The sequence below is a fragment of the Silene latifolia genome, chromosome Y (assembly GCF_048544455.1).
Source record: "Silene latifolia isolate original U9 population chromosome Y, ASM4854445v1, whole genome shotgun sequence".
Taxonomy (NCBI): Eukaryota; Viridiplantae; Streptophyta; class Magnoliopsida; order Caryophyllales; family Caryophyllaceae; genus Silene; species Silene latifolia.
The window spans coordinates 420,903,663-420,916,216 of record NC_133538.1 but is presented as its reverse complement, the minus strand read 5'-3'; the positions used below and the strand labels follow the sequence as shown (position 1 = coordinate 420,916,216).

Here is a 12,554-nt window from a genome sequence, read left to right as displayed (position 1 = left end):
AGGCTTGAATAGTGGACCGTCATTCTTGAAGGTTCATTTTCTGGTGCTAAGGCCAATGGGTTATGGCTTACATCGTGGTTGGAAAAGGTGTCTCGGGTTTGATGAAACCCGAGTACAAATGGGTTGGAAAACAATGTGGGTTCAAATCTCCATATCTGGTCCCTAAAGGCTGGGTGTAACAGCACAAGCGGAATGATTCTCAAAATTTCCGACTATACCCTCGTAAATGCCTCGGGACGGACTTAGAGGGTAAAGAGGTTACTACTTAAGCTTTTGGGCTTCGCCCATTGAAACTCAACTATGGGTACTTGACTTGGATTCTGGCTTCCATAACTTCGACATTCAACCAAAAAGCATTCCGCAATAACTTCAACATATTTTTTCCTTTTTTCCTTTTTCTTTCATCTTTTTTTCATTTTTCTTTTTTTTTCATCTTTTTTTCATTTTTCTTTTTTTTTCATTTTTTTTTTTCATCTTTCCAATTTTTCTCTTTTTCTCATTCTTTTTCATTTTTTTTCTCTCTTTGAAAATGATCTTCTATTCATTCTCTTAGTCATAAATGGATACACCTTGAAAACTGGGCTTCGCCAACTAATTTGGGTAGGAACTAACAATTCCTTGTTAGAACGGGTTGATATCTTCTCTCTTCGAGATGGGATGATTTTGTTGGGGAAAAGGCTTGTCTTCCATCATCGATAGGGGAAACAAGGAGCTAGTCCGGGTTTGTCATAGAATCGTCTAAAAGCTTGTCACAAATATTGGTTCAGATGGAGGTTTTCTACCACCAGACATGGAATAGGTAAAGGAATCAAACACGGGATCTTAGTGTACCTTACATTTTGAAACAGGACATATTTCTACCCCAGGGATGCCTTTGAGTGTGTTGTGCATTTTATCATGTTTTGGAATGATAGAGGATTGGAAACAAGACATATTTGGAAACGAAACTGCGACTTTTATTGGAAAGACAAATGCTTAACAGACTCGAAGGAACGATTCCTAGGACACACCCTAGGTCATCGCGGAACAAACGACCCAACTTCAGAAAAAGAAAGCCCTAGACTCGACTCGACTAAGATAAGAAAACAGATCCCGACTCATAATTTCAAATCTGGTCATGAGCTTTCCCTTGTTCAGCTGTCAGCTTAGATGCTCGGCTCTGGTCCTTGATCCCTTTGATGGTCTGCCTCCATCCCGAGGTAGTCCTCTGAGGATCTACGCTAGTGATGAAAGTCGGTGAATCGAATTGTCCTTTATTAACTTCGTTAATGAGAGGAGTACCTTCTAGGGCAAGACTCCCGACTCGAATTTCATTCTTCGGGTTTGGCAAGAATTCAGAGCAATCCAAAAATATTTTCCCGATAAACACCCCTTTCAAGTAACATGGGCGGATAAGATGGGAATAATCGACATTGTCTTCGACAGAAACAAAGTTGGCGTGATCGCCAAATGGATTCGTGATGTTATTGGGTTTAACAGTTGGGATTGGGAGCGTTCCGTTCTCAATCATGTCTTGGATTTCGTGCTTCAGTCGATAGCACCTTTCAGTATCGTGTCCCTTCCCTTGATGGAAAGCACAGTAGGCATTTGGTTTATACCATTTGCCTTGTTGTTCAGTAGGTGGGTCCGGAGTTGGACCAATGGGCTTCAACTTTCCTTGGGCCATGAGCCTTTGAAGAGCATAGGCGTAAGTGCACCCGATATCGGTGAATACCCTCGGAGCTTGGCGCGGAGGCCTTTTTTACTGTCCATCTAAGAGATTGACGGTGTCAACAAAATGGGCCGCTGCGGGTGCTTTTGCTTTTGATGATGAAGCCCCTTGGTATCCCTTTGGCTTCTCAACAAGCAATTCGGACATCGTCCTCTACCTTTATCCCGATCCTTATCAATTCTTTGAAAGAACCAAAATTTTGGTATTTCAGAGCATTACGGTAAACCGGTCGTAAATTCTTCACGAACTTATCTACCATTTCAACTTCGTCAGGCTTCTTGGCTAATTTCACGCTTTCAGCGCGCCATCTTGCGAGGAATTCAGTAAAGCCCTCTTTCTCTTTCTGTGTCATGACTTCCAAGGTTCTTATGTTGGTTTGAATCTCAACATTGTCAGCATAGTGCTTACAGAACTCCACCGTAATATCTTCGAAAGTGGGGAAGTTCTTAAGGTCAAGATTGTAGAACCAAGCTTTTGGGTGTTCTCCCAGAGATTGGGCGAAAATTTCAGAGAGCATATCAGCAGGTACTCCCTTCAGTGCTAAGTACCCTTTATAGGCCTTAACATGGTGGACCGGATCTTCAGTGCCCTTGAACTTTGGCATGTCAGTGAGTACCATGTTCGTGGGCAACTTGTCCTGAACTGGGGCATAGGCCCTAGCATTCTCATAGTGAATGTTCTTCCCCTGGGAGAGCTTCAAACGGTCCTCGATGAACTTGAACCGTTTCTCCAAATCAGTCAGAGGTGGGGTAGATGAAGAGGAATCTTCAACCAGCTTAGACTCGATCACATCCATTCGGGTCATCATGAGGTTCACGGCCTCCGTGAGCTTGTTGATAGCATCTTCCATTGCTTGACGTCGGGTTTTTGGCGGCCTTTCTACAAGAAAACCCCGTACTGAGTCAATATTTAAAGTAAGAGCCCCTGCACACTTAAGGACACGACCCCAACTTGACTCAAACAAAGACTCGACTTGAGATTGATTAACCAAAGGTTCGACTCACGGTTTGATTTAGACATCGGTTCATTTTAGACTCGACAAAACGACATGACTCAAACTGTCATAACTCGATTCTAAACTGGACTTGGTGTGACTAAACCCGTGATTGGGCTAACATAGCCCATGGGTTCGAGTGAAACGTCCATAAGGGCCTAGCCTGGACGTTTTTTGTGGACTATGCCAGACCAAAAGGTCGACCAACATGACTCAGAGCCCAAGAGGTGAGTTTGGGTGACCCAACAAGGTCGTGTTCTAGACTCTTAGAACGAAACAAACCCGGCCTAACACGGCCATGACCCGGACACGACTCGACGCATTTCATGCTTGGTTGAGGTTCGAGAAACATTTTGGATCGGATTTGGAAAAAACGAAGGATTGATTTGAAAATGAGATTTGAAATGGGCAGCATGCCGGCTATAAAAGCTCATTTTTGGGCCGAAAATTCTAGTCCTATTTGGGCAGCATTCCGCGTTTTTTAAAACCATGCTATTTTGAAAGTAAGTTGTTCAAAAGTTCGGTTTTGAAAAGGACTTGGAATTTTCGAAAAAAAAGGACTCGGGAAAACACATTGCACATTGTCATTCTCATGTTATAAGGATGTATGCTCCTAGACATCTCTAAGTCTCGGCAAGTCTTCTATAAGAAGGTCTATGCCCTCCATCCTTTTGCGATCTTATAAAGCGAGGTGTCTTAAGGTAAAGTACCTAGAAGATCGTCCCCATTCCCAAGAACCACGCGAGGCGAAGTGGAAGCGAGCAATGTGCGAGCTTTCCGGCATAGTGGGACGTCGCCCCCCACGCATCACGAAGAAACGCTGGGACGGCCCGGGCAAGTCCTTAAGGGTTTATGCATGAATCGTAGCACTATGAGTAATGTTTTACTTTCCAACACTTTCTTTTCAAGTTTCACCTCGGAGGAAAAGACCCTAGAAACACACTGTAACTAGTCCTCTTTTCCCAAAGAGTCGCCAAATCTGTGGACAAGGCCCTCGGGAACTGCGTCCGAGGGATCCACACCCGCATAATCGACTCGAGGTTCTTTCGAATCGAATTAAGACATATTAGAGTCGCCACCAAGTTTTTGGGAACTTGGAACCGTTCAAGTCAACTTTACACCTTTCATCGAAAAGCATAAAGCCCATCGACTACGAGTGATTAAAGATAAAGACTTGTACCCTATATCACTCGATTTGAATGACTCTCGTAATCCAATGGTATTTAGACGGATCCACAAACCATAGATCTTGAGTAAGGGGTGAGGGTACGTGTTGGGAAGCCCATAAGGACACCCAACCCCGCCCGTCGATAACGGCCTCTACTAAGTCAAGTGTCGGATTTCAAACAAGGTCATAGCTACTGCGATGTATGATGTGCAAAGCGTTGTTTTAAACCCTATCATGTGACAACAGTTTCTATGTCGTTTTAGATGCATGAATACTAACTTTGTCAAAGTTGTTTTAGCATGTGAGTTGATTGATCTAAGCAACATATAAATGAAAGCAAACAAGGCTTAAAGGGGAATGGGGGAGCCATTGGGATCTACCTATTACAAACCAGGCATTTCATGCCGACACAACGATAAATAAATTACAACTCGATCTAATTACAATAACTATCGAAATTATTTTGACTCAATTAAAATAAAACCTATATACATGATACAAAATTACAATACAAACTAACAAAAAACAACTTAAACTATTGTGACTTAACAAATAAAATAAATGTAAACACAAAGGCTAAAACTAAGTTAGATTGATTAATGATGTTAGCCGATTTATTAATTAGTAAACAAAATAGACTAGAATTAAACTAATTAAATTAAATTAAACAAATACAAAGGTTTGAAATAAATTAGGTACAACTTATTGATTAAATTGAGCCCAACTCATTAAAATTATTCACCAATCCATATTTATTAAAATAGGATTAGTAAACAATTAAAGAAACAAAAGAAGAAAAGAAATCAAAACTGGCAGACCCGTGCAGTGCACGGATCAGAAGTCAGAACAGACCCGTGCAGTGCACGGTTTTGTAGAAAACAAAGTTAATTGCATTTTAATTTCGAAATCAGCAAAATAAATTACGGAAAAAATCACTAAATTAAATTTACATATTTTGAACCTTAAAAAATAATAAAAACAAAATTTACAATATTAGAAACAAGTAAAACAAATTAAAGGTTAATTAATTATAAATTAAATTAAATAATTACGAACTAGGTTAAAAACAATTCTAATTTGTCAACGAGTGCAAATGGAAAGGTGTTAAGCACGCACTTCCATGCTAGCGAGAAAATTAGTGAAAAGAGAGATGCGTTCAATTAAGTTATAGAATTGTTAGTCGATTGATTTTAAAAGCTATGTCGAAACACCCTAACATGTCTAATTAGGTTATTTAAATGATCGAATGTCGTCTAAATAAGTCATATGTTAACAATCAGAGGTTAAACTAACATACAACGGATCCTAGGGTGTGTCGAATTGGCCGAAACAGTAAAGGGGTCGAAAGCGATGAAAGTTAGACAACTCGTTTTATTTATGCCCTACCTTGAACACGAGGATATGTAAATGAGACGGGGGTGTACGACCGACAGAAGTAGCGGTTTCTTTTCCCATCTCAAGTCAACGCGGGTGTTCGTGGTGGTACTTTAACTCATACTCGGACTAACTAGTTTCATAGTTAATTAAAACAAACGATAAACAAGCGAAAAAACAAACAAAAAAAGACAATAAAAAAGGCATAAAAAACGAAATAAAAAGAGAAAAGAGAAGGGGATTTGATGCACCCTCCACCTACATGTATCGTTGACACCGTCTTGGGTCGTAATCGATGGTAGATTTTATCTCGAGAGGCCGTCGTCGACGAAGAACAAAGCAAACACGGGTTTTGGAAAGTTTCTGGACAGCGATTTTAAAACAGTGATATCTCCCTCGTTTCACGACGAAAATTCGATTCGAAAGATGTTTTGGAAACTAGAAAGAGAGGAGAACAAGGATCTTAAAGCAACCCTGGCTCGTTTTGGGTTAATGGGCACGAAAAACGAGCACAAACAGAACTGGACAGACAAGAAGAAACCGCGAAAACAGAGTGTTATTTCACTCTGTTTTTCGAGGGATTTCGTGTACTCTCAAGGGCAATTTGGCTCGTAATTCTTTGTCTAATGTGTATATGGATGTTATGTGGTTAATTAGGAACAAGAAACTCGAATTTTTATGGAGTTTTGATGGAGGAACGAAAGGGTTTTCGAAGAGGACACACAAACAGTTTCAGTTTGTGTGTCGGTTTTGTTTAGGGTTTTTGAAGGATGTTTAGGGTTTGTTTCTGAGGTTTAAAGCTTGTATGTGATGCTTGGATGTATGGAGGACTTAGAGGAATGAATGTATGGTGAAGGGGTGGTATTTATAAGGAGTTAAAATAGGTTAAAAGAGAGGGGAGGCAAATCGGGCTAGCTGAACATAGCTGCTGTCCAGCAGCTTTGAGGGGGGTTTCTAGGGTTCGTTTTTGGGGGATTTCTTGGTGATCAAGCTAGGATAATATGGGTAGGATACTAGGGTATGGGTTAGGGTTAATGGGTATGGGTCTTGGTAGTGTTTGGAGCGGGTTTGGGCTCGCGAATTGGCTGCCAAAACAGAGGGGGGTTCGGTCTATGCGGGCTGCTTGTGGCCTGTTTGGGACGAGGATTTGGGCTGCTTGTGAGGGGGTTCGAACATGGGTTGATGGGTATTGGTATAGGTGGGTTAGCATACTCGAGATTCGTGCCAATTCGCAAAGGAAACGGGCTTAAAAACCGAGCTAAAAACGAGCTCAAAACACACGGTTAAAAACGAGTTCTTCGCTTTTAAAATCGATTTTTCAAATCAATTAATAAATTGAAATAAATGACTTTTCAAATCAAATATACTCATAAAATGATTTTTCAAATCAAATATTTATTTTATTTTCAATAAAATAAACCTGGAAAAATAAATTCAAAATAAAACTTTAATTTAAATATCATTTAAATTAAATGGATAATGAATTCACTTAAAAAACACATTAATTTTAAATATCATTTAAAATAACAAAATGAACTTACTAAAAACATTAATTTAAATATCATTTAAATTAACAGAATGAATTCACTAAAAAACATTAAATTAAATATCATTTAAAATAATGAAATGAATTCCCTTTAAAAAAACATTAATTTAAATATCATTTAAATTAATAAAATACTTCATCGACGACGCCCATTCTACCTCGTAAAACGAGCTCCAAATAATGACAATGACAACTAAAGAATACATGTGTCCTATCATCATCGGGTGTTTGTCGGGTTCTCTATAAATTCCAATATCGACGGATACGGGTATCTACAATAATTGTTATTTTTTTTTACGTTTATGTGATTTTTAGATTATGTTATTTAATTTCCACCTCCCTATATTATCCTACATACGTCAACACCCTCTAAATACCTTCTTAAAATATCTAAAACCCCACTCCGACAGCGGTCTCTAAAACAACAAACGACAACAACAAAGACAAAGCCTTGGCGTAATTCGATCCCGGCTTCTTAAATTATCTAAAACCCCACCAACAGACTTTCTCGACAAGTTTCGGCCCTCGGCAGGATTCAATCCTTGCTTTACCCTTAACCCTTACGCTAACCGAATAGGAAACAAAGGACCCTCACGTACAATTTCACAACCATAAACCAAAACTATTACTAAGCTAACCAGAAATTATAACACAATCAACCTAACCAAAGTAATTGAACTCGAATTAACATCGACTACACGCATATTAAGTATGAATCAATACTTAATTAACCTAAAAACAACTAATTAAAATACAAAATGAAACGATAACAACTAAAAAAATATACTTCGTACTTGAATCAGTAAATGAAACTAAGAAGTTAAATTCAACTATACAAACGGCGGAATTAACTAACACACAAAATTATCAAAAACAAAAGAATGAGGAAATTATGAAACTTGCAGAGTAATATACGATTAGTAACTTGGAGAGGAAGATAATAAAGAAGGATGGTAAATTAGGCGGAAGAGTGTGATGTGTCGTATAAATTAGGGAAATTAGGGCAATGAAGACGCCATTAATGAAGTCTCAAAGCAAGGAGAGAGAGAAGAAATTGGGGGAAAATTATAGCATAAATTAATTGTATGATTCCATGCAACAATAAAATTGATTTTTATTTGTTTCAGTTTGTTTCACCAAAATGTGGGGGAAAGAAGGGAAAAAAACGCTGACTAAAACTATAACTATAAATCAACCGACACGCGTCGGTTACACAACCAGCTGGAAGTATTTGTTAATTGGCAATTGATTTTGATCATTTGATGATTGATAACAATTATATTCACTCAAAGATTATATTATAACTATTATAACTTTTGTTTATGTGATTTTTAGATTATGTTATTTAATTCTAATACAAATTGAATAGTTAAAATTCCTATCTATTTTCCTTATTCTGATTGTGTAAGACTATTATAATATTTTTTAGAAGAGTAGGATAAATTTTATTTTGGCTCCTCGCTATTTTATACTTTTAAAAAAATATCTTTATAGATTTAATTAAATTAATTAATTATAAAAAGTAATTTTTATAGATTTGTTATCATTTTCTCATTAAATTTGACATATTTTGTAGATGTCGTAGGACTCTTTATTAATGAAATGGTCTATTTGTTAATAAAGAAAAGGCCTCACTCATTGGCGCAATTAGAAATTCCTAGAAGTTGCTTATCTTGAGACCACCTCCTACCAATATAGCTGCGTATTTCCCCAAACCATAAATAAATTTGTCACAAATATGGGCTATTATATACTAAGTGCTTTTGACTGAGTGTCTCCACAATTTAATTAGTAGTTTAGTTATCTTTATAGTATGTGCTTCATCTTTTAAATTACACATATAACGATATTTCATAACAAATACTTCATACTTGCGACTCGAGTCATGGTCTCTCATTAGTTAGTGGGAATATGTGTTTTTACAATTAAGAGCTTCTACATAAAATTATACCCTTGAAATTCTCAATATTTCATTCAAGTGTATTTGGTCAATCAAATGTTCACAGCAATACAATAATACAATTTAAATGTGCAATTTCGAGCGACATGGAAGTTTATACTGATTGAACATTATTTGAAGTCATCCTAGAGACTAAAAGTCTAAAACATATAAGAATCCTACAAGAGACCTACTAACTCCTAACTCTTAAGCTATGTGAAACGAACTCAATAAGAGATTAAGAGGTCATCAGATGAACAAGTTTCACATATCCCAAACAACTTTAAATGTCGGTATATTATCTACTTAAATTTTCTAAAAGCTCACTTAATAACAGAACATTATTTAGTTACCGTGCAACGCACGGGCATGAAATCTAGTCTTATAATAATTAAAACTTAATCTTTTCTTAATTCATGTTAATCTTTCTTCATTTTATGGGTTGTAAGCAAACTATGGAAAACTAATCTTTCTAATCTTGGTGTAATTTCTTTCAAAGTCATCAACTTTGGTATTGTAAGACTCTCTAATCTCTTTTAAAGTTATCTAATACTCTTTCTTGGGTTTAATTCTTATGTTGAGTGAATAATTGTGTGGTTTGATCATCCTTGCATCTTATTTACTTGACTATTGCAAATTCTAGAGAAATAATTTAATTTATCTAGGATTGTTTGAAGCAACCTTGTTGTGTATTGATTTGATTTAAAGGATTCATATAACAAGTAGGAAGGTTTATGTCTTTTTCTCATTTGTATGATTTAATCTTGTGAGAATTGATCCTAGCTTGAATATCTTGGTAAAGTTCTCAATGCGCATGTGTAGTTGTCTTTCATGGTTTAATGAATGGTTGACTAAGCTTGAAGAGGATACATGGATGATTTAATTTGTGTATGCTAGTATCTTGATATTGTAGTATTGGGTGGATAACCTTAGGAGAGTAAAAAGAGTCAAGCTTTGCCATTTGTTGGTGACTAAGAAAAGATTACAGTAAAGTCTTTCTCATTATTACTTTGTGCCTATTAAGTGTTTGTTGTATTGCCACAATAGCAAAGTCTCCATTTTTACTCATTTTCATGTTGTTTCCAATCAAATGCCTTTCCCTTCTATGTTTCCTACTAGTTGAGCATTGTTAATACCCATTGTTTGTGATTAGTTCATTTTGTTAAGTTTAAATTGTCATTAGGATCTTAATTAGTAGTAGTCTTCATTAGTATCCCAATTAGTTCACTAGTCAAGTTTTAGTTGTTAGACCTTCTCTTGGATTCGACCCTTACTTATGTTATACTACTATTCTTAATTGCATAGTGTAGAGTTGATTTTGGTTTTAGAAATTGTTAATTTAATAGTTAATTCTAGGATTTACGACACCTAGTTTTCGCGTATCACATGCTTGCTGATGAATGTGGAAAACGTGTCATGATTGTTGATACTTCAAATGAAATCGGTGGAGATGGTGACATACCACATGCTGGAATTGGAAATGCTCGACGAATGCAAGTACCACACTCAGATATGCAACATATGGTACAACCTGATACTGCTTTGGGTATTCTTCCTCTTGGATTACATTAGATGGATATTTGTTTTTTTTTTAGTTGGATGCTGAGTTGCTGACTGATATGAAAATTTTCCTACAAGGGAAGAAAGAAAAGGGCATCTGATAGCTGTAACCTAGAACTCTAGTGTACTGCGCGTCATGTGAATGGTAAAAAGATAAAGCGGAGGTTCAAATCTGTGTGAGAGTTATTTCAAGTATTAATTGATGAAGATGGGAATAACACTTCTGTTTTTTCAAGGACACAAACCCTTGCACTGTAATGTGTTTGCCATTTCCCTGTGAATCTTGAAATCCAGCAACTAAGGAATTTCTACTCCTGGGTTTTAACAAGAAGGCGATATCGTCTAGAGAGAGTGTAGAATTTTATCGAGTAAAATAATGAGCATTTAGGAGAAGGGTTTGCTTCTGGGGCTCTAACAGAAGTTCATTTTCATTCTAAGGGTTTGCTTGGATTGTTCATTTTCCTTCCAAGGGGCCGCTTGGATTGGGGTTAATAATTTCCTTTATGGGGTAGTTGTTAACTTGTTATCCTCTCTTCACCTCCATGTTCCATCCACGATAATTATTACAACATATTTCGCCTTATTAATACATCAGCAGTCCACAATCCTAGCACCCCCCAATATAGAATATGAGTTTCAAGGAGCAGGTAGTACAAAGTTACTTGCACTTGATATTTTTACTAATTTAATTCGGAAAAATTGGGAAGGATTATTAGGCATAAGGGAAATTGTAAAATTTATGTTTTAGCAGTTAATCTTCCTAGTGATCCGTGCTACTTCAGGAATTTCACAATCATGCTTCTCTGTTTATGTTTTTTTTCTTATGCCTTCCATCATTAGTCTAATGTGTTTATTCATTTAGCTTACCTCTCTTTGGTATGTGACCTGATCCTTCTAATTTGACCAAAGCTGATGAAAATAATCTATTTCACGCAGTCTTGGATTTTCCTGCTCCTTTATTTTCTTCCCACTTATTCATTCATCCGTGTATTTGATGGCCGGTTATTCTTTATCAGCTGGTATGTCTGGGTTTGATAGAAAACTATGACATTCTACGGCCTATCAACTGATACTTGTAAGAAAAATTACTCCTCTCAACCTAGCATATGCAGTAGTCGTTCTGGTATATAATTTTGTCTGTCTTGACTAGTAGTTTACGTTTCTTTTTTAGGCATGTTTTGTGCGTTGGAGACCCTAACCCCCTTGCATGTGCTTTACTGCTTGCATGAAAACCAAGCAGAAAACAAACATAAATTATTGGCTGGGACAGAGAGAGTATGTTTTGGAATGCTCTGTTTGTTTTCCTTTCATCTTTTATGCGCCCCTAGTGATCTGTAAAGCAATAAGTATTCATCAATACTCCTCCTTCCTCTCCACTCCCCACGAGTTCTATTGATAGTTTGTGGTGGTTGTTTGCACGCTGATAAGATTTTGGTCAAGAAATTATAACTGTTTTCTGTTTTACAGGTTTTGATTGAAGCAGTAGAAAATCATATGGCTCAGGTAATTGTGATTGATGAGATTGGCACAAAACTGGAAGCAATGGCTGCCAGTACGATTTCTCAGCGTGGAATACAGCTGGTTGCCACTGCTCATGGAATAACAATTGACAACCTGATCAAGAATCCTGCTTAGGATATGCTTGTTGGAGGAATACAGGTTCTGTTAACAAAATGTTGGTGATTTTAGTTAATCACGAAATCATTTGAATGCAATCGAAATTTGGGCAAAAATCGTAGCAAGTTTGACCGTTATAATATGGGTTAGGGAGTGTGGAGTACACGCTCATATAAACGAGTTTGAATGTGCGATTTTAAAGAATGAGTTACAATGCAAATTAGTCGATGTTATCGTAGCTCGAAAATGAAGAATTGGCTAACCCCGATCGGGGTTGATGATGCTTAGCCAAAAATTCAACAAGTTTAATTTACGTAAATTGGGAAAGCTACGTCCCCGATCGGGGTGAGTGATGTTTATCGGATTTTTGCAATTAATTGCTATAAACCGTGTTGCATTGTTTCATACTTGTCGAAAAAGGTACCTCTTGAAAATAACCGATTATTTCCTTTAGAGTATGCATACAGAACATGTATAAATACATGTTGATGCATGATTGAAAATGACGAGAAAAATCATAAACTTTTCGACTTTGAAAGAACAAACAAATTACAAACTTCATTTGTATTCTCTCGATTCTATTTGCCTAGAACGAGAGGGAATCGATAGTCTTATCCTACAAGATATTTCGTGCAACCCAAGGCA

General features: G+C 37.0%; 1 protein-coding gene across 1 annotated transcript; it reads left to right on the top strand.

The window, feature by feature from the left end:
* The first annotated feature begins 9,522 nt into the window (after positions 1 to 9,522).
* LOC141633148 (protein SEEDLING PLASTID DEVELOPMENT 1-like) lies at positions 9,523 to 12,120 on the top strand. Its single transcript, XM_074445613.1, has 2 exons — positions 9,523 to 10,256; positions 11,760 to 12,120. Exons 1-2 carry the CDS (start codon positions 10,119 to 10,121, stop codon positions 11,925 to 11,927), a joined length of 306 nt encoding a protein of 101 aa, XP_074301714.1. The 5' UTR covers positions 9,523 to 10,118; the 3' UTR covers positions 11,928 to 12,120.
* The last annotated feature ends 434 nt before the right edge of the window (positions 12,121 to 12,554 follow it).

Coding starts and splice junctions, on each gene's coding strand:
- LOC141633148 (XM_074445613.1), top strand. CDS start 10,119: ATGCTTGCTGATGAATGTGGAAAACGTGTCATGATTGTTGATACTTCA. Junction 10,257..11,759: donor ACTCAGATATGCAACATATG/GTACAACCTGAT, acceptor TCTGTTTTACAG/GTTTTGATTGAAGCAGTAGA.